Genomic DNA, 21,680 nt, shown 5'->3' with positions numbered 1-21,680 from the left:
TTATAGGGAGCTTTCACGTCAATTCCCCAAGGCAGTTTGGAAAAGTGGCTTCCAGACCAGCTGCGCGCACTGGGCTTGGGGTGTGCTCACAGGGGAGGGGAGTGCAGGGGGGAGGGGCACAGGACAGACAGCAGTTCAGGAAGGCTTCAGGTCTGAGATAGAAATAGCAACTACAGTTCCCATCAGGAAGGCAGACATTTGTACCATCTGTGACTCCCCAGGATGATGAGCAAGTGACAAACAGCATGGGCTTCTCCCAGCCCTGCAGGGTGACTTAGGTGCTCTCCCAGGCCAGGCCACATCCTTTCCTCTCAGAGAAGGCTCTCCCACTGCTCACCGGTTCTTTTTTTTTTGGCTTGGTTTGGTTTTGGTTTTGGTTTTTCAAGACGGTCTCTCTGTGTAGCCTTGGTTGTCCCGGACTCGTTTTGTAGACCAGGCTGGCCTCGAACTCACAGTGATCTGCCTGCCTCTGCCTCCCGAGTGCTGGGATTAAAGGCATGCACCACCATGCCTACCTGGCTTCTCTCGATGTTCTTAAACTGAGCCTACTCCGGGAGGAAACCATCAGGGACACTCAGCCCTACTAAGCTTTAGATGAAAACCCGCCAAGGTTCCCAAGCAGGTTAGGAAAGGAAGTTTCTCAAGGAAAAGAAGAAGGAATTGGCACACCGACTTGAGATGGGCCTAGCCAGCTCCGCATTGCCAGTCAGCCTGTGGTGTGTTTTGGGGCTACTGTTCTAAGTTTCTTGGAGTTTAGAACCTTGACTGAGAGAAGGAGGGAAAGTAAATTGATGAGCCGAAAAGGAAAGAGTACCTGCTGTCACACGGTCTGGCACTTTCTGGTGTGCATACATGGGTCTTTTTCAAATTGAACAGGCCTGTCTTCAGTCTGGGCTGGATAGGGCTCAACTGGGCACAACTCCTGCTAGCTGACCTGGCAACTTCCCTCGGAAGGAAAACAGGATTTGGACCCAGGATTTCTTGGTAAACTTATTGAGTCCTTCTACCTGCTAACTTCCTGCCCATGGCTGTGGTGGATGGCGCCAGGTGTGCCCCTATTCTGGCCCGATAAGGGTGCGTGTCCTGGTATGATGGATGGGTGTTTGGCACTTTGCCGGAGGACTTTCTCCTCATGCTTGGCGTGATGCCGGAGACAATGTGGAGCACCGAAAAGGTCAGGGCAAAGTCATTCTGGTGAGCACTTTGATATACCAAGTGTCTAGACAGATGGGAATGGCCTCCAACATCACCTAATCTCCTATGTGTCCCATAGCCTTCTTTCTGGTGAGTTCCATCGGGAAATCAGTGGTGTGCCAGCCTGCCCCCTAGTGCTACTGAGTTATAACTGCACCCTACTGGCTGGGCTTTTCATGTGGTTGGAGGAGAAGGGGCCACTGACAATAGGTGCTATTTTGTCTCTTGGGGCATCTCTGCACACTTTATGACACTCAACTCTAAAAGAGAAAGGGAGATAGCATGTAATCAGCACTTAGTTCTTTGTAGCAGGGACTTTGTTCATTTCGCTTTCCTGACTTCACCAGTTACCCTGTATCCATACGTTCTGTGTGCCTGCGTGTGTGTGTGTGTGTGTGTGTGTGTGTGTGTGTGTGTGTGTGTGTGTGATATCCAAAGAAACAGTTCATGCTTTCCAAGATAGGGAAGGGGCCAAGTAACGTTACACTCTCACACTCTCAGCCATGTTCAAAATGTGCCACACTCTTGGCCATGTAAAAAGGAAAGGAGGGTAGTTGGTTGTGATATTAGGGTGTCAGAGAGGGACTGTAACAGGCTGAAAGATGTGTGCCCCAGCTAAAGGTCACATCCATGTGGTTCCATCAGGAATTTTTTTTTTTTTCCAGACAGGGTTTCTCTGTGTAGCCTTGGTTGTCCTGGACTCACTTTGTAGACCAGGCTGGCCTCAAACTCACAGAAATCTACCTGCCTCTGCCTCCCAAGCATTGGGATTAAAGGTGTGTGCCACCACCGCCTGGCTCTGGAATTTGAAATGTAGCAAAGAGGGGCCTTGACATCTCTTTCCAATATGGCCCAAGTGCTAGGGCTCAGGTTACACACATGTGCTACCATTCCTACCTTTGGACTAGCTCCTGAAAAGCCAGAGTTGGGATTTTTTATATACAGGTTCCCAAATTCAAACAGTGATCATCTATTCAGAAAACAGTTTAAGTATTACAAAAGTCAAACAAATCTGTTTCTACCACCTGAGCTTTGAGAACCCGCCTCACGTGGCCAGTGAGGCATGGTGAGTGGCCTGTAGTCACATGATTGGTAGCTTTAAACGACTGCCCATCCCAGGAGACGTCGGTCATCTCTCCAGGTCTCCTGTCCACAGTGCAGAGGTGGTGCACTTCTGACCTCAGAGAGGCAGGAAACTTATCAGACAACCAGCTACAGGCAGGAGGACTGTCTGGGTTTATTGATCATTTGACTTGGAGTGTGGTGAGGCTGACTTCCCCCTCTTGGAAGTTACAAACAACATGGAGTCCCAAGGTGTTTCTGAATCCTGCTGAGGTAGTGGGTGTGCCCAGTGGCCTTGCCTAATACCCTGGATGTACCTATCCCTAAACCCTTAGGCTTCGCTTTGTCCCTTACACCAGGAAAGAGCAAATGAGCCTGAACTGCACCCAAGGTCAGGCTAGCTCCTAAGCCTGGCCTGAAAGTCCTCGGAAGGGAGGGCTACCCAGTTAACAGAAGGGAGAACTAGGCCTCTGGAAGGAGGGGACTTCATGGTGAGTCCTTGGCATGTCCCAGAGCCCTGTCCATTGGTCTTATTGGGCCAGTCAGTGCTTAACTCCCTTCCTAGCCCAGGACAGAAAGATGCCCGAGCTCCAGAAGTTGCTTATAAACACCTAAAAAAAAAAAAAAAAAAAAAAAAAAAGGTACTGAGCATTGAGCGTAGGGTTTCACACACGTTAGACATGCATTCTACCACTGAGCTGTAACCCCAACATCCTTTGACCTTTTAAGATAGGATCTTACTAAACGATCCGAGGCTGGCTTTGAACTTGCAATTCCTCTGCCTCAGATTCCATACTGTTAGTCTAGCTTCATGGTTTTTAAAAATAATAATAATAAATTACGTTTTTAATTTCCCTGTGGTTTCCCCAGCAATCTGAGTGTCATGTGACGTGGACATCCTGTCACAGGTGGATCCCTGATTGCGGGTACTGCCACTTACAGTGCTAAGAGGCTCTGACTGGCTGCCATGCTACAAGTCCTATGTAATGCCACATTTGACCAGTCATGAGTCTGACCTTCCCATATCAAGAGGGCATTGTATACCATACATAGCCTTCCCTGTCATCTATGACATCATAGTGCTCCCATTATGCCGACGTCCCATTGGTAACACGTCATATATGATATATAAACTTCTTTTGGTCAAACAAAGCTCTCAGTCCCCAAGAAAACCCTCTGTAAGTATTGTGACACAACAAATATGCTCTCCCCTCCTGGACATTTGTAGGATGCTGTGCACCAACTGAGGCTCGTCTCCTGAGGCCCCCTCTCCTGGTGGGCAATGTGGTTGGTTGTCTCTGGGCTGGACTCATAAGTCTTGAGAGATCCATCAGATTCCCCAAAGAGCCTGGGGCTGATGGTCAAAGAAGGCAAAGTCCAGCCTAGGCTCCTGGCTCTGAAGATTCCGGGCGACATCGGCAGGAATGGGGTTGTTCCAGAGGCTGTGGACATAGACATGGGCCTCAGCTGTAGAGGTGTTGCCTCATCCTCTTGTCTCTGTTCCTAACCTACCTACAGGATCTAAGATCAAGGCCTAAAGCAGAAGAGCCCTTCGTGCCACCCAGTGGAGGCCATATACGCTAGGGCAGTCGCCTTAGCATGATGCCCCACTCCCCACTTATGTCAGCTGTGTCCCAGGCTCTGTACTCTAACCATTCCTTTAATCCTTACCGCCCTTCCAGGTAGATATAGGTGAGGGCCTTGAGGTTCCAAGACAACACAGTTACAGATGCAAAGTTAACACAGTTGGCAAATAGCATAGCTGGGATTATTTGAGCCAAGTCTGCTGGCTGCTAAATCCCCAGTGGAATAGGCCAAGTCTCGTTGGATAATCCTTAGCCTAGGCTCTGCCTCTCCCCACAGGAGATTGCTTTAAATTGTGGGGTCTGTGTGGCCTCCCACCGCAAGGCCCGGCCCTTCATTACCGAATGACTGGGACACAGGATCCCTGGACCAGCCCTTGAGCCAGGAGTTGGGCTCCACATGCCGTGATCCGGTTCTTCTCCAAGCTTTGCAGTGAACGGAGGCATGGGAAGAGGAAAAGAGAGGCAAGCATGAGGCTGGGGGTAGAGGGTTGCATCTCCATGTCCCGTCCCAGGCAAGACAAGATCACTTCCTCCTAATACAACCAGCGTTTAGCAGTGCACTCTGGCTCCTGGTGGGACAGTAGAAAGGCTGAAGTCTAGCCCATGGGAAGAACTAAGCTTGGCAGGGCCTGGAGACCAGGCAGGGTGTTCCAAGACACTAGATAGATTTCTGGGAGGCAGGAACCTCTGGGCTTGTTCAGGATGAAGGTCCCTTCTGCACGTCCCACCCAAGGGTATATCATACTCCACTTTCTTCAGCTGCCCCAGCTGTGGCAGGACCTGGGCCAACTCAGCAGCCGCCTCATCACCAAGGAGATTCCAAGATAGCCTGCAAGGTGGAGGAGGGGCAAGCTCAGAGGCAGGAGGGCACTGAGGCAAAAGGAAATTAGCACTAGGAGCTGGCAGCAGCAGGAACAGGAGCAGTTACCCAGGCAGGTGCATGAGGACCTACACCCAAAGATGTCTCAGGGCACAGGTGGTTCCTTCCTCCCTACCCGCCGCCCCCAAACCCGTGCCTGAGCAACGTGTTCCTCAGAAGCCACAATATGATGCAATGTACACCAAGCAAACACCTCGCTGCGATGTCTACTTCCCATGTGGTAGTGTGTGTCATATTTCTAAAGCCTCCCCCAACATTGTTTTTGCTTTAAGAGATTAATCTGCAATGGAAGTGTATGTCTTCTACTGTTCATGGGGGTTCCATATAAAGGACCCTATAGGGAAACTATTGAAGACAGTGAACACAGAGCTACTGAGGACCTAACTTCCAGCAGGGACCCATGTCCTTCCCAGGGTACTCAACCCTTGCTCTGTTCCCATTGGCTAAAAAGGGAGGGTCAAGCTGGGAAGTGGTGGTGCAGGTACTAGGGAGGTAGAGGCAGGTGGCTGAGTTCTCTAGAGCGAGTTCCAGGACAGGCAAGGCTACACAGAGAAATCTGGTCTTGGGGGAGGGGTGGTGGGTGGTGGGAGGGGTCACTGGTAACTGGTCACTGGGAGAGTTCAAGACCAAGGGCTGACCTGTGGCATAAGGAGGAGGCCTGAGACAGTGGGATGGCCAATGGGGTCAGGGCCAGTGTGTTAGGGGTGGGGAGCTGGCCACTAGTTTCTGCCTTGTGCATCAGAACAGCCATTCACAAACAGAGGCTCCATAAGCCATGAGAAATGTCCCCCACAGGGAAGGCCAAAGACAAAAAATCCTTCGCAGACCAAGTGAACCTCCTTTCCCATCCCACAGACAAGGACACGGGTAGGAAAGGGCCAGAGGTTCTGCCCTGGGTTGTTGGAGCGCATGGGGTAAGATTGAGGGGGCAAGATGACTTCCCATCCCCAGAAGGGAGGACCAGCAAGAGAGGCAGGGCCAGCCCTCCCCCAGTACCCCCCCCCCCAATCAAGGTATCCTCTCTTCCCAACTCAGTGCCCCTCGACTCAGGTACTCACAGAATTTCTTCCAGGGCTGGGCAGAGCATGAGGTTGGTAGCAAGGTGCTTAGCAGCTTGGTCTTCAATTTTGCAGGAAACCAGGCTGGGATGGAATGGTGATAGCCCTCTCAGACAGAGGCCATAACCAGTAGGACCTCTTTTCTCATAATGAAAGCAGAAGGGACCAGAGTGTCCTGGCCAGGGTGAGGGCCAGAGGGTAAGTCTTAGAAAAGCATCTTTCCTCCACCCACCATCCCTAAGTCCCATCTCTTCAATGGGCCTCCAGGGAACAAGAGTTTACTGAAAGAGAATGTGGTCCTTCCGCAGGGTCCCATACAACCAGGGAAGGGCACTTACTCAATTTGTTTCAGCAGTGGGAGCCTCTTGCAGAATTGTGGAACACCTCCAGCCAGGTTATTCTCTGCGAAGCTGTGGGACAGGATGGATCCCAGTCAGAACTGCCCCAGACCCTCCCAACCTGTCCCTCAGCCCAGGCAGGACCCCCATCTTACCTGACCTCTTCTATATGTGGGCATTGTTCCAGGGCCTGGGCCAGGCACAGGACCCCCTCTGGACCCAGATTGCTGGATGGCAAACTATAGAAAAGCAAGGTGAGAGGAACCTGGGGCCAGCTTTGGGGGGTCGGGGGCCTTCCTAAAGCCTCACACTCTTAGATGTGCCTCAGACTAGAGCAGCAACCTTAACTGGCCTTTGACCCTGACCCTGTCCCTGCCCGCAAAGGATCCAGTGGATGCCAAGGTCCCTGACTTATGGGTCTGATGGGCTAAGTTCAAAGCTTGGCTTCTTCATGTATTAGGAAGTCAAGCTTTCCATACTGTTTCTAGTCTTAGCTCTCTTCCCAGGAAATGGTACAAACAAGAATCCAGACCCAGGGCTGATGGGACTCAGGAAGCCACAGGCTTCACTTGCAGAGGATGCAGCAATGCATTTGTGGCGTTTGCACACGGCCTTTTGCTGACATTTTATTCAAACATCCATAGAGACTTGCTCTCAAACAGGAAAGCTTGGATTTGGTGACATCTTTTACAGATGAGGAAACTGAGGCTCAGAAGGGGCAGAAACTTGGCCAGGGGCTCGCAGAGGCAATGGGCAGGGTCAACACTAAGCTCAATCTGGGGACTGGGGAGTGGCAGCATCGAATGAGCCATGCTGATCTCAAACCAGGCTCCTTAACCCATGGCTTGCTTGGATCCCACTTCTCCTAGGTCCCCTCTCCACTGCTCTGTGTGCACAGTTGGCAGGAGGACACTCACCACAGGACCCTCAGTTGTGGGGGCAATCTCTGAGCCAGCTCCAGGGCTGTGGGATCCCCCAGAGCATTGTTGCCTAGTCTGAAAGAAGAAAGGATAGAGTGATGAGCCCAGGCAGCCTGCTCAGGATCCCCACTCTGCCCTGTTATGAAGGAAGATGTGGGTCAGGGGGCCTGTGGGGGTACCCCACTTGAACAGATACTCACATGATCTCCTCCAAGCACCCGCAATGGGTCAGAGACTTTGCCAGCTGCACTCCCCCAGCTGGGCCAATGTTGTTCCCAGAGAGGCTGTAAAAGGAGAGTTTATTGGACCCTCTCCTCCCTCCTCCCTCCCCCACTACATTTGCATAAGAGATGCAGCCACGCCCTCCTCCTGATGGAACACAAAAAGCCAGAGAACAAGACCTAGGAGGTCACAAATCTCCCTACTGGGCACCAAGGCTGAGAGAGATTCCTCTTTTCAGTGCTGGCCTGGGCCAGGGGCCAGTGTCTCCCAAGAGCATGGTGTGGTCCCTGCAGGCTCTTTTCAGCAGGGCTGAGACTCACTCTAACTTCCTGAGCCCTGGCAGCCTTGGCAAGATGGCAGCTAAGCGCTGGGTACCCACGTCTCCAATCTTGTTGTGCCTCAAGCTTGGGAAGAAAAGCAAAGATGAAGAGCCATCAACCTGCCACCCATCTCCCCTTGCCCACACCCCTCCTAGTTAAGACACACAGAGAAAGGCTTCAGTTCACACAAGCATCTCATCAACACACGTTTGGATGGGATTCCCAACGTATAGTGTCTGTTTAGGATAGTGTCCTTGTTGTCATCCTAAAATCATTCCTGATATTCTTGCATAGCATCTTTGGGAGTCCAAGGGTCTCACCAGGAATTGCTTACTCAGTGTGAGAGTGTGTGAAGGGGTGAGACTAAGAAGTGAAAGGCATATTTGAAGAGCTATTCCACCCCACCTCCATCGTTTTCTCCTGCCAAAGTTGCTTGGAATCTAAGAGGAGGGCAGGAATCTTGTCCCAGCTCCTCCAAGCTGTCAGCCACTCTGAAGAGTGACAGAAGGCATCAGCCATGTCACCAATGCCATTCCTGCTCAGCCTGGAGAAGCAGAGTTCAGGCTCAGAGGGGCACAAGAGCCTTTGCAGGTATTGCATGCAGAACTCTACAGATGGCCAAATCTACATCCATCCGGAAACTCATATGCCACCTACAAAACCTCTGGAGGAAAGTAAACAGAGTGGCAGCCCCCAGTGTCAGAGATTCACAGTGATTTGCAGGCGAGGGGGATATGATGTTTAAAGCCCCTGGCCTGAAACAGTCACTACAATCTTCAGCTTCAGCTTTGCCTTGTTTGCCTCGATCCCAGCCACAGAGTTGCCCAGGTGAGTCTGGCAGGATGGCAGGCTCATGTGGGCTCCCCAGTTAAGGCATCTGAACTGAAACAGGGGGCTTTTTCTGTCATCGTCAACACCACCGCCATCACCATCACCACCATCCTCATCATTATTATTGTCACCATCATCACTGCTGCCTTTTCTGTGCTTGGACTGGTCTTGCCTATATGAGAGGCAAGAGCTAAACAAAACTAAAAGTAAACTAAACTGCCCAGGGACATGTTTTGCCCTCTTGTTATGAGGGTTGTTTGTTCTCTTTTAGCAAACTGCCTTGCAGTGGGATGATTTTCAGATCTTGTGTGCCACATCCTCCTGCATGTTAACCACGAGACCTGCCAGAGTCAGGTGAGCGGCTGACAGAACCAAATGCCCATGGCATGACTGGGGTTTGTTTTAGTCACGATATTTTGTGTTTGGGGAAAACCACATCATAAGAGAGTGTGCCATGAGTGAGACCAAGTCCAGCCCCTCCCTTCACAGAGAGTGGTCTCTGGCCCTCAAAACTGCCACCACTGTGGTGCTCATTGGAAACATAGAATCTGGGCATCTGGATCTATGTAGTTATAATTCTCATCTTAACACAAATCTATGCATGTGAAGGGCTTCTACTGGGGCTCTAACCCCACTGTGCCAGGTCACTTTTGTATCAAAGAAGCCGGTGGCACTAGGAGGCAAAGAACAATGGGCATCAATGTGAAAGAGCACAGGGAGTCCCCAGAGGGAGCCATCACAGGCTCTAAAGGAGGTGCCCAGTGTTTCCCTGGATGGTATCCCAACAGAGCTGACCAGTGGTCCCCTCTCTCATTCCCAGGGGTCACTGGTTACTCACCAAAGGTGCTGCAGTAGGGTCATGTGGCTTAGTCCTTGAATGAGCAAGGCCAGAGAGGAGGTTTCCAGTGGAAAGTGGCCGAGGCTAGAGAGAGAAGGCCAGATGAAATGTGTATGCCTGGGGTACAGGCTGAGGCCCTGTCCAGATGGACTCATGAGGCCTCTAGACTTAGCATATCTACAGCTCTCTGATGTAGTGTGAAAAGCAAACGGCACCCATCAAGTGTGCATGGATTGCTGAATCACGTGGCCAGTGTTTCTGTGTTCTCAACCACACGCTTAGACTGTTGCCGAGCAGTAACAGAGATCACATGACAGGGGGCCAAAGACTGAGCTCAGGCCGTCTTGAAATGTGGGTACACTGTCATCCTCAGATGGGGATGAGGGAAGATGGGGAAGAGGAGCTACTCAGGGTCACATGATAAAGCAGCAGCAGGAATAGAACATAACACCCAAGGACCCTTTCCAGGCCTCCAGCCATGTGTTATCCACTGGCTGATGATCCCAACCAAGGCCCTGACAGCCTGAGTGCAGAAAGGGAAAATGACAGCATTAGCCAGGGCGTCTAGCTAGTGAAGGCTGCCGGCCCCTGCTCACAGCATTCAGCACACATCATTTCATCATTTCACTCAGTCCTCCTAGTGCCAGGAAATCAAAGGTCAGAAAGAAGACTTAGCCTCGAGAGGTGAAGAGTGTGTTCAAACCAGCATGGCATAGTGGCTTGGCCAACTGCCTTGGTTTCCCAGAAATAGTTTTTGTTTGTTTGTTTGTTTGTTTTTGTTTTTCGAGACAGGGTTTCTCTGAATATACCTGGCTGCCCTGGAACTCACTCTGTAGACCAGGCTGGCCTTGAACTCAGAGATCTGCTTGCCTCTGCCTCCCTGAATGCTGGGATTACAGGTGTGCACCACGGTGCCAGGCTGAGACAGGTTTTTTAAGGACACACAATCAGTGCTGAAGTTGACACAGCCTCAGCCAACAAAGACAGTCAGCTGCCTATCAAGAGCCTATCTACCTCACCTGGATGGTGTGGCTCTGAGCACAGTCCACTCCCCTAATCTGAGAAAGGGGGGGGGGTTGAGGACAGCTAAAAGAAGCTGGCTGGGTTTGAGGGGTGCTGCCAGTAGTAGAAAACATGGAACTGACAGATCTGGTTTCTGTCCACTGAGGGCCCATCCCTTTCTTTCAGATGATGAGGAAGGAAGTGGTAAGGAGCAGCCTGTGCTAAACCACCAGCCGCTGGCCTGGCCAAGGCTTTGGTGGCACACAGATGAATAAGCCAATGACTGGCCTTACTAGGTCTTTAACCCCTTAGACAAAGCTTCAGGAAGGTGCCAGAAGGCTGAGCAAGCAGTGAGTACTCAGGGAAGGCCCAAGCAATAGCCCTGTGAAAAGACAGGTGGGCCTTGTATGGCCCAAGATTTCCTAATGTCTCCCTCCCAACCTCACTGTTCTCCCACAGATGAACTAGGAGGGACAGACTAGGGGCATGCCATAGCTCTGGGTTGCTGTTCAACTCTGTGTAGCACATATATGGAGAAAAATCTAGAAAATAGTTCACAAACTGACTGTTCCAGGAAGTTTTCTGAAGAAGTGTCATCTCCAGGGGAGTTCACCCTCTTTGTTACATATTTTTGGAATTGTGGAGCTTTTTATAACCAGGGTGCATTCTGGGTCATCAGAAAAACAGATTTAAAGCATAAAGTGCGGATTAACGTGCTCACAAGACACTGCCTAAACTGGGTCTATGCAAAATGCTACTATTTGTTAGGGTGGGCTGTTTCTGGCATCTCTTATGAATTTGGTGATTGCAAATTACTAGGAAGAGTTAAAGTAGAGAGTTACTAAGAAACAACTGAGGCAGGGAAGATGGCTCAGTAGATAAAGGTGCTTGCTGCCAAGCCTGAGGACCTGAGTTCAATCCCTGAATCCCATCAGGTGGAAAGAAAGAGCCACTCCCAAAAGTTGTCCTCCTAACTGTGCATGATCACATGATATTTGAGCACACACACACACACACACACACACACACACACACACACACACACACACACACACAATGTTGAAAGAAAGGAAGAAAGAAGTGTGCTGATGCCAGGGCCATAGGAGGGGGATTCTGCCCAGACTTTGTGTTTTTTCTCCTGTAACAGCATCTAAAACACCACCCTCTCTAAGTCCAGAGGACAGGCACAGCCATGACTAAAGTTAATTGCCTTGTAGTTTTGTTAAAAAAAAAAAAAAAAAAAGCCAACCAACTCCTGCTTTGGCTGTTTTGAGCTGGGAATTAGTTCATCCCGGGATTCAAAGGTGCATTCAGGAGGGAGGGATGGAGGAGGGAGAAAAAGAGAAAGGGAGGGAAAGGGAAGTAGAGAGAGAGAGAGAGAGGGAGGGAGGGAGAGAGAGAGAGAGAGAGAGAGGGAGGAGGGAGGGAGGGAGAAAAAGAGAGGAGAGAGAGAAGAAGAAGAAGAGGAGGAGGAGAGGAGAAAGGGGGAGAGAGAGATGCAGTGGTGCCTAGGCATGGTCTATATATTCCTCTGTTGACCCCCACTCACTCACTCCCCTCCCCATGAACCTCCCTACTCCCTGTCCTCATGAACTCCCACTCACTCCCGCCATGAACCTCCTCCCCACCTCCCCTCTCCAATTACTCCCCATTCACTCCCCCACCCCACCGTCCACTCACACTCCTCCTCACTAGCACCCCCTCACTTACTGCAGCCTCTTCAGTCTGCAGGTCCCCTGAAGGGCTCCCATCAGCAGCTCTATGTTCTCCTCACTGAGATTGTTGTTAGAGAAACTGTAGAGACCAAGCAGAAGGCTCCATTCAGGCAAATGTCCTGCCCCGGAGAAGCACTGTCCTCAGAGGCCCCGGAGAGGCACTGTCCTTCCTCTCCCTTGGCCCTGGGGAGGCTGATTGGGGTTACAGATAACAGGGCGGGCTTTCAGTCCTTTCTCCCCTCCAGGGGCATTCCTAGGCCCGAGGGCCAAACTCTTGGGTTCCTGAAGGAGGGGTGGCAGTCACAGCTGCATCAGATAAGGTGCAAGCCAGAGAGAAGATGCAAACACACAGTAATTCTTCTGTCCCTTTGTGCTTTCTGCACCTTGGCACTCATCATCAGCTGAGGCACATCCAAGCCCATTTTGACAGATGTGCCAGAGAGAAGGAAACATCTAACCAGAGATACTCCACGTGGGGCAAAGGTAAAGTCAAGACCAAAACACAGTGTTCACCTGGGGACTATCAGGATTGGCCTGGGAGAATAGCGACAGGTGCAATTGGCTCTGCCACCCTACCAGAGGTATGGCTGTCCTTGAAGCCTTGCCCTTGGCCAGCCATCCCAACTTACTCCAACTCTTCCAGATGTTGGCAGTGTTCCACACCAGATGCCAGGTAGGCGAGGCTCTCTGCGCTCACATTGCTGGAAGTCAGCCTGTTGGGGACCAAAGGGTGGCAGGTCAGGCAGAGCCTTGCCCTCAGGGGGTCTGAAACTGATGGCAGAGGCTGGGAGTAGCTCCTAGGGACAGTGGGTAGGGGACACCTGTCTTTTATAAACTTCTCCATCCTGGACTAATTCAGTCAGGATGTGGCTGGAGGCAGAAGCTGGGGCTGTCACCTAGGCCTCCTTAGCCACAGTTGGATGCCATGGTAACCTCCAGCTGACACTGTTTGTACAGCTTTCAGCCTTCTGGGGTCAAAGTCTGACATCTCCAAAGAGATTTTGCTTGTTTGTTTTTTGAGACAGGGTCTCTCAATGTAGCCCTGGCTGTTCTGAACAAACTATATAGCCAGCCTGGCCTCAAACTCACAGAGATCTGCCTGCCTCTGCCTCCCAAGTACTGGAATTAAAGGCATGCACCTTAAAAAAAAAACTTTCCTCCTCTTAAATTTTCTCATTTTATTCTATTTATTTATAAAAATGTATTAAGGAAAAATAAGAAAAACTCCTGAGAGTGGGAGGGGCTCCTAGGGAGAATACCACATTTCTTTATTATTTAAAAATTCTGATTTTATTTATTTATTTTAGTGTGCAGGTGTGTTTGTGTGTATACATGCACATGACATTTTGTGTGTGTGTGTGTGTGTGTGTGTGTGTGTGTGTGTGTATGTCAGAGGATAACTTTTGGGAGTTCTCTCCTTCCTCCATGTGGCTCCTTAGAGTTAAACTCAGGCCCTCAGGCTTGGCAGCAAGCACCTTTACACATTCACCCATTTCACCAGCTGAGAGCTCCTTGATGTATTCAGTTGCACTGGACATCAGGAAACCTCATTTGTGTTGGGCATGGGGGCTCATTCTAGAAATTCCAGTAGTCTGAGGCTAGGATGGGAGGATGGAGAGTTTGAGGCTAGCCTAGGTTACATATTGAGACCCTGTCTCAAAAATCTAGCCAAATCCAACCAAACCAAAGCTTCGTTTTGTAGTCTTCATTCTGGTAATCAACTCGGGCAAGATTTACCAATGGATGCTAAAATTTGTGAATTAAAGTCTGAAGAAAAAAAGGGGTAAGGATAAAAGGAGAAGCTGGGGAGGGGACAAGTGAACAATGCGAAAATATCAACAGATATTTGGGATAAATTCCCAATCCTTTGAGTTTGTTTGATTGATTTTGAGACAAGATTTCCACGCTGGCCTTCAGCTCCTTGTGCAATGGAGCTAGCCTTCAACCCCAGATCCTCCCGACTCAGCCTTCTAAGTACTGTTGTTTTGTTTTGATTTTGATTTTTGAGACAGGGTTTCTCTGTGTAGCCTTGGCTACCCTGGACTCGCTTTGTAGATCAGGCTGACCTCGAACTCACAGAAATCTGTCTGCCTCTGCCTCTGCCTCCCAAGTGTTGGGATTAAAGCATGCACCACCATGCCTGGCCATGCTTAGCAATTTTTTATCCGTAATTATTTGGGAAGAAAACAAAACAAGATAGCATGGAGAAAGGAATACTTTTTTAGTTGCAGGGCTGTGTCCCTGAGGTCACATTTAAGGACTCTCTAGCATCATGTCTAGGAACCTGGGACCTGAGCACAGGGTGGGGCCAGTATCCTCTTGGCCTTGAGCTAGAGATCAGGTAGGTGGGCAGGCACAGGGGAGGGGGCGCTCAGTAAAAGTGTAAGTCCACATACCAGAAGCTCTTCAGTTTACAGCTAGACAGTAGGAGAGTCTGCAGCAGCCTGGGCCTGGTGTTGTCTTTGTCACCGAAATTCACCTGAGACAAGCTGAAAAGAGCCAAGAATACTTCAGAAGACTGTAGACTGGACACACCTGGGGGGAATCACCAGAGCTTCCCTGGGTATCCCTGAGTCTCTGATTCTTGGGCCAAGTATGAATCCTACCCCAGGGAAGAGAGAATGTGGCCCAGAGAAGACACTGGGGTAACCAGTGAACTTGAAGCCACCACGGGCATGGGCAGTGCCAACCTGAGCTTCTGCAGTCTGGCGCATGTCTCCGCCAACTGTCTCATAAGAAGGCTGTGTCCGGTCCCCAGGTCACAGTGAGCCAGCCTGGAAGCAGAGAGAGTAGCTGCAGTTTCTGAGCACCTGGTCCACAATGGAGGTCCCATCCCTGCCTTCACGCTCACGGCATAGGAAATACATGTTGGCCGAAGAAAGTCTGAGTTTACTCTCTAGTTATAAGCACTGCAGGGAAGAATGGTCCAAGTGGGCAGCTGGCATGCCAGGGCAGATGTTGACTACATGAGGGTCGGCATGCAGACAGGAAGGTAAGTTGGGCCTGAGAATCAGTCATGCTCTATTCCCCAGAATGCAGAGCTGTGTCCACTCAAAAGAGTGATATTTCAATGTCTAAAATATGTGACATTTAGCTAGGCGTGGTGGCGCACTGCTTTAATCTCAGCGCTTGGGGGGCAGAAACAGGTGGATCACTATGAGTTCTAGGCAAGCCTGGTCTACTAAGTGGGTCTAGGACAGCCAAGGCCACACAGAGAAACCCTGTCTCGAAAAACCAAAATAAATAAATAAATAAATAGAGAGCTAATGGGGACAAGTGGTGCTGTTGGGTTGGAGTGGGGATGGTGAGCAAAAGAGCAGACTTCCAGGATATGGAAAGACCAAATATCAACAGACACTGTGCAGGAACATAAGAAATATTGGTCTCAAGCAGTGTCACCTCCTGCTCCTTGCCACCAGCCACTCCCTTGAGGCTCCAGATGCTGGGTCCCACCTGAGGGCCATGGCCTCGGAATTGTCTTCTTGGTGAGGAAACTCCAGCTGGAGCCACAGCTGCTTCTGGGTCTCAGAGATGCTGAGGGAGAGAAGAAAAGGTAGGGTGAGACGCAGCACAGCCTGTCTTGGCAGGTTGAATAGGCCTGTGTCTGCCTGCCTCCTGACTCGGATCATGGCACCACGGAATCTCCAGCATCAAAAAAAGACAAGGACACTTCAAAACTGGAAGGTGACACCAAGAGCAGACAGCACCATGGTGAAATCTGTTATCATATACTGTCCAACCAAAACCTTGCTCCCAACCTCTTCTATCACTGTTATCTATAGGACATGTTGACTGCACCCAAGGTCCGCCTCTGGGTAACTATCATGGACAACCAGATGTGCCTGCCTGGACTTTGGACCCAAAGTCTCCTCTCTCTGATATTGTGGCCTGCCTACTGCACAAAACTACAAATGTGGATAGCTCTTCAGGCATGGCCGGTAGGCTCTGCCAGTGGCAAAGATGTTCATCCACAGGAGACACTGATGTCTAGAGAAGTGAGGGCGAGGGAAGGTTTTAATGGTCATAGAAAGGTGAACTCCCAGGGCCCTTCCCTGGACTCACCCTAACTCAGTGAGACGTCCTGAGGCCTGGGCACAGACTTCCATTAGAGTTGGTAAGCTGACATGGCCCAGCCAGGGCTCTTCTAACCTGTCATGGGAGAGACATAGACAAGGACCACTGGGGTGAGCATCAATTTAGCATACCCGGGGGAGGAGCAGTGCCAGGAGGAGCCTGGAGAATGTGTGTGTGTGTGTGTGTGTGTGTGTGTGTGTGTCAGGGGGTGGTTTTTAAATTATAAAATTAGGGCTGAGGATGTACTCAGTTGGTAGAGGATTAACCTAGAGTACATGAGGCCTTGGGTTCCTAGCACTACACACACACACACACACACACACACACACACACACACACACAAGTCAGGCATGGTGGTGCATACCTGTAATCCCAGCACTAACATGGTGGAGGCAGGAGGATCAGGATAAAGGTTATCCTGGGATGCATAAAAGCCTATCTCAAAAGACAAAGCAAAAGCGAGCGTAGTGGCACACGCCTGTAATCCCAACAGTCAGGGAGGCAGAGGCAGGCAGATCGCTGTGAGTTTGAGGCCAGCCTGGTCTACAAAGGGAGTCCAGGACAGCCAAGGCTATTACAGAGACACCTTGTCTTGAAAAACAACAACAAAACAAAACAAAACAAAAAACCCCAAAAACCAAAACAACAAAAACAAAATAAAAAACCCCCAAACCATAGACAATGGGAATATGAATACAATAAAAGCATCATACACATGTATAAACATGCCATAATGAAACCCATTGTGATAATTAATACATACTAATAAAGCATAAATTACACATTTAGTCATATGTGTTGTTGGCCTAGCATGCTTCCATTGCACTAATTCGCTAATGTCATCTTTGTTAAAAGGGAAATTAATGTTGCCCCTCTCCCAACAATTATTTTTGCAACAATCTTAACCAAGATTTTTTTTCCTTTTTTTTTTTTTTCTTTGCTTTTGAGACACAGTCTTGCTATATAAGCCAGGTCGGACTCAGTCTTGTGGCAATCTTCCTGTTTTACCTTTCCAAGTGCTAGCATTATAGCTACTTGCCACCTGGCCTGACTCAAGGATGTTTGTGTGTGTGCTTGAGTGTGCGTGTGTTTTCCTGTGATGAGCACAGCAGATACTGGGGAGCATGGAGGTCAGCAGACAGTCTTGGGTGTCAGTCTTCATCTTCTGTATTGTTTCACACAGGGTCTCTTTGTCATTCTCCATTCCATATGCTAGGCTAGCTGAGCAGGGAGTGTTTGTGGATGCTACTGTCTCTACCTCCCATCTTTTTTTTTTTTCCTAGACAGGGTTTCTCTGTGTAGCCTTGGCTGTCCTGGACTCGCTTTGTAGACCAGGCTGGCCTCGAACTCACAGCGATCTGCCTGCCTCTGCCTCCTGAGTGCTGGGATTAAAGGCATGCGCCACCACACCCGGGCCCAGCTCCCATCTTAATAATGATTTATTTTTATATTTTGTGCATTGGTGTTTTGCTTACATCAATGTCTATGTGAGGGCATCAGGTGCCCAGGAACTGGTGTTACAAGCAGTTGTGGGCAACTATGTGGTTGCTGGGAATTGAACCTGGGTTCTCTGGAAGAGTAGCCAGTGCTCTTAACCACTGAGCCATCTCTCCAGCCCCTGATTTTGGTTTTCTAAACTTTGTTTTTTGTTTGTTTGCTTGTCTGTTTTTGAGACAGGGTTCCTTTGTGTAGCCCTGGTTATCCTGGAACTCACTCTGTAGACCAGGCTGACCTTGAACTCACAGATCTATCTGCCTCCGCCTGCTGTTGGGATTAAAGGTGTGAACCTCCACAGCCTGGACCATTTTCTTTCTTTCTTTCTTTCTTTCTTTCTTTCTTTCTTTCTTTCTTTCTTTCTTCCTTTCCTGAGACAGGGTTTCTCTGTGATAGCCTTGGCTGTCCTGGACTCGCTTTGTAGACCAGGCTGGCCTCAAACTTGAAGAGATCCACCCGCCTCTGCCTCCTGAGTGCTGGGATTAAAGGTGTGCGCCACCACTGCCCAGCTTGCCTGGACCATTTTCTAAACTTTGTACAAAGTGAACAAATGAATTAAGTCGTAAGGAAAAGTTATTTAAAGCATTCCTGCTTTACAGTTCAGTCGCACTATTTTTTTTTTTTTAAACATTGTTTTCCTTTATGCTAGTCTGGATTTTCTGCCAATTTTTAAAATGTTATTTTTAGGCTAGGAAAGTTTTATTTTAAGGCGTTGTTTGGGTGATCTAGGAAAGAACTGAACACAGGGACACAAAGTCCTATTTGCATACCCACATTCATAGCACACAGCTGAAAGTTGAAAGCACCCGGAATGTCCATCAGCAGATGAGAGTAAGTTAACTGTGGCACGCCCATATCCTGGGCTACTAGTCAAGCTAAAGAGAAAGTTCTTAAGCCTACAACAACATGGGAGAACCTTGACACACATGCTGTGTCATGTATGGCAGTCACAAAAGGCTAAATACAGCATGATTCTACTGGGAGGAAGTAACTGGAGGAGTCCAGTTCACAGACCGTTCACGCCAGAGGCTGGGGTGAGCGGAGCCGATCGGAGCATGGGGAGCTGCTCACTGGAGACAGAACATCGGTGCTGCAAGGTGAAGACTGGTTTGCATATCAGAGCTGTACACTTAGTTGTGTTATGATGGTTAATTTCTTTTCACTTTTTTGTTGTTATCCTTCCTTATGTTTTCCCCTCCTTCCTTCTTTCCATCCTTTCTCTCTCTGCTTTGTTTGTTTGTTTGTCTGTTTGTAGTCAGGGTCTCATGTAGACCAGGCTGGTTGGCTTCAACATTCTAGGTAGTCAAGACTGTCCTTTAGCCCTTGTTCCTGTTTCCTGAGTGCCGGAATCACAGGCTCATGACAATACCCATGGCTGATTTTACTATAATTTTAAGAGGTGTTATTTTGGCTTGGAAGTGGTGGTACACACCTTTAATCCCAGCTTTTGGGAGGGAAAGGCAGGTGGATCTCTGAGTTTGAGGCTAGCCTGGTCTACAGAGGGAGTTCAAGGACAGCCAAGGCTACACAGAGAAACCCATCTTGAAAAACCAAAAAAAAAAAAAAAAAAAAAAAAAAAAAAAAAAAAGAAAGAAAGAAAGAATAAAAGAAATGTTATTTCTTAAATCTGAAAAATATGAAAATAATCAGCTCTTGTGTGCCTTTCTTTGAGGCTACAGCCGGTAATGTGGGGGTTTGGTCCATGAAGACAGTTTTTGGGGTACAAACTTGTTAGCTCATCTCATGGAGCCTTTTGACCTAATTACCACTTTAAGAAACTTGGTGGTTAGCTCCAGGGCACCTAGGGGAGGGGAATAGGGTGAAAGCGGGAGGGAGGGAGGAACGGGAGAATACAAGTGATGGGATAACAATTAAGTTGTAATCTGAATAAATTAATTAAAAATTTAAAAAAGGGGGAAAAAAAAAGAGGTCTCTCACTGGCCTGGAGTTTGTCAAGGAGGCTAGGCTGGCTGGCTAGGGAACCCCAGGGATCCTCCCATCTCTAGCTCCTCAATGCTGGTATTGCACCCTTCTTTTCTTTCAGGGATTCTGGCCCTGGGGCTAGAATTCAGGTCTTTGTGTGGCAAGGCAAGCCTTTCACTGACTGAGGCACCTCCCAAGCCCCGGCTTTTACAGAGATTCACCGTGAGATGTTTAGAAGTGATATTTTTTATGAGGTCTTCTGTATTTTACTTTAAAAATACTTTAGCCAAACAAATGTGAAGTAAATGTGGAAGAAAATGAGCAATTATGAGGTTCAGGAAATGAAATGTGGGTTTTAAAGATGATTCTCTCTCCTTCTTAAGTATGTTTTTCTTCTGAAGGCTTTTTACATTAGGGTGAACATGAAGGCATATTCGTTTTATCTTATTTTGCTCTTCCATTAGGTTTCCTTCAGAACTTTCTTTGATTATTTTTAATTGTTTCCAATTATTATTTCTTTTGTGGTGTTAGGGATGAAAACTAAGGCTTCATATAGGCTAGACATATGCTTTACCAATTAAGCTACACACAAAGCATGATTTATTTTTTTTAAACCCCAAAGCACAGCCTCCCTTTCCTGGTGGGCAGTTTCCCTGTGCCTGGGATGGCTCTCCGGCAGAAAAGTGGTCACCTGAGTACTTGGAATGGTGGGGTAGTGTCTGTGGGGACCCCATCCTCCTCAGTTTCCCCATTTCCCTCCCATGTGCAGGAGGGTACCTGAGGCCCAGCAATCCTGCTGGCCTATTCACCAGGTTCAGCAGCTTGGTCAGCTGTGGCAGGTCGAGGCGGCACCTGGTCAGCCTGGGGACAGAGATCAGCCATCAGTACACCTCAGGCAGGCAGGGTGCCCCACCCATCAGGATCCCATGGGCTGGGCCTGTCACTCACGAGAGCTCTGTCAGCTGTGGGGCCTGGGTCAGGCTGGAGGCCAGTCTGGACACGTGTTCTGGGCTGAAGCTGCATTCACGTAGCCTGACGACAGACGGCAAAACCTCAGGAGGCTTGAGCTGCTGGCCTCTCCTCCCCAGGCTCCCCTAAAGCACACGGGCCTAGCTTGGGGCCCGGCAGGGGTTGGCTACTGCCTGAGGAGCTTTGAGTCAGTCACTTATGGAGCATGAGTCCACAGGCACAGTGCCAGCCTCCAGGCACAGGGCTCCCGCCTGCTGCATGTCTCATTTCGTCCTCATGGTACATTTACAGTTAGCCACTGATTGACTCCAGCACACAGCTGCTGGGTTATCTCTGGGGAGGAAAAGCTGACCTTGGCAGCTTCAGCTGGACTCTATGACTAATGAGGTGGTTCAGGCTCCTTGTGTGGAGGATGAGCCTGGGCCCTGACTGTGGCTCTGCCCTCCACAGCCTACAGGTAAGCTAGGTCATTGTCGCTCAGAAGGGACTGCAGGATCCCAAAGAGGTTCACTCTGGTATCAAGGGATGCTGGCGTTTTATGGGTCTCCAGGAGGAGATGCACGTAAGCTGGCCTTAAATGGTTGGGAGAATTTTCTCTGAGAAATGGCAAGAGAAGAGGATGCCAGGCTCTGGGCCCATTGTGAGCAGCAAAGGAAGGCCTCATGAGGCAGGGTGTTCTGGTGTGTGGAGGGCAAAGGCTGTGTGTGTGTGTGTGTGTGTGTGTGTGAGAGAGAGAGAGGGAGAGAGAGGGAGAGAGAGAGAGAGAGGAGGAGGGAGAGAGAGAGAGAGAGAGAGAGAGAGAGAGAGAGAGAGAGAGAGAGAGCGGAGGAGAGAGAGAGAGAGAAGAAGCATGTAACATAGGGGGCTAGAGAGATGGCTCAGAGGTTAAGATCACTGACTACTCTTCCAGAGGTCCTGAGTTCAAGAGTTCGATTCCCAGCAACCACATGGTGGCTCACAACCATCTATAATGTGATCTGATATGCACTGTATACATAATAAATAAACAAATCTTTTTTTTAAAAGCATGCAACATATATTTTGTATGTGTAGTCTATGTGTGATATGTGGAATAGTGTACGTAGGGTATGTGCATTTTGTGTCTATAGTATGTGTGTGTGCTGGGTGTAATGTGTGATATGGTATACGGTAGTTTGTGTGGCGCTTAGAATGGCATGGGGACACCAGGGCTCATCAGGAGACCAAACCTGGGTTGTAAGGAAGCAGCAGGCCGCCTGAGCAGAGAACCCAGTG

General features: G+C 49.3%; 1 protein-coding gene across 1 annotated transcript in view; it reads right to left on the bottom strand.

Annotated features, from left to right (window-relative positions):
- Positions 1-3,131: 3,131 nt before the first annotated feature.
- Nlrc5 (NLR family CARD domain containing 5) overlaps positions 3,132-21,680 on the bottom strand; it is a 55,860-nt gene continuing 37,311 nt past the window's right edge. The window contains 18 exon segments of the mRNA XM_051168563.1: positions 3,132-3,698; positions 4,182-4,265; positions 4,588-4,671; positions 5,781-5,864; positions 6,119-6,190; positions 6,274-6,357; positions 7,036-7,113; positions 7,239-7,322; positions 7,581-7,664; positions 9,250-9,333; positions 11,962-12,045; positions 12,596-12,679; positions 14,363-14,455; positions 14,657-14,740; positions 15,420-15,500; positions 16,029-16,115; positions 20,235-20,318; positions 20,406-20,489. Coding sequence (XP_051024520.1) covers positions 3,587-3,698; positions 4,182-4,265; positions 4,588-4,671; positions 5,781-5,864; positions 6,119-6,190; positions 6,274-6,357; positions 7,036-7,113; positions 7,239-7,322; positions 7,581-7,664; positions 9,250-9,333; positions 11,962-12,045; positions 12,596-12,679; positions 14,363-14,455; positions 14,657-14,740; positions 15,420-15,500; positions 16,029-16,115; positions 20,235-20,318; positions 20,406-20,489 — 1,531 coding nt within the window. The 3' untranslated portion in view covers positions 3,132-3,586.

Source organism: Acomys russatus, chromosome 26 (assembly GCF_903995435.1).
Source record: "Acomys russatus chromosome 26, mAcoRus1.1, whole genome shotgun sequence".
Taxonomy (NCBI): Eukaryota; Metazoa; Chordata; class Mammalia; order Rodentia; family Muridae; genus Acomys; species Acomys russatus.
The sequence above is the reverse complement of the archived record's forward strand: the minus strand, read 5'-3'. Positions and strand labels throughout refer to the sequence as shown.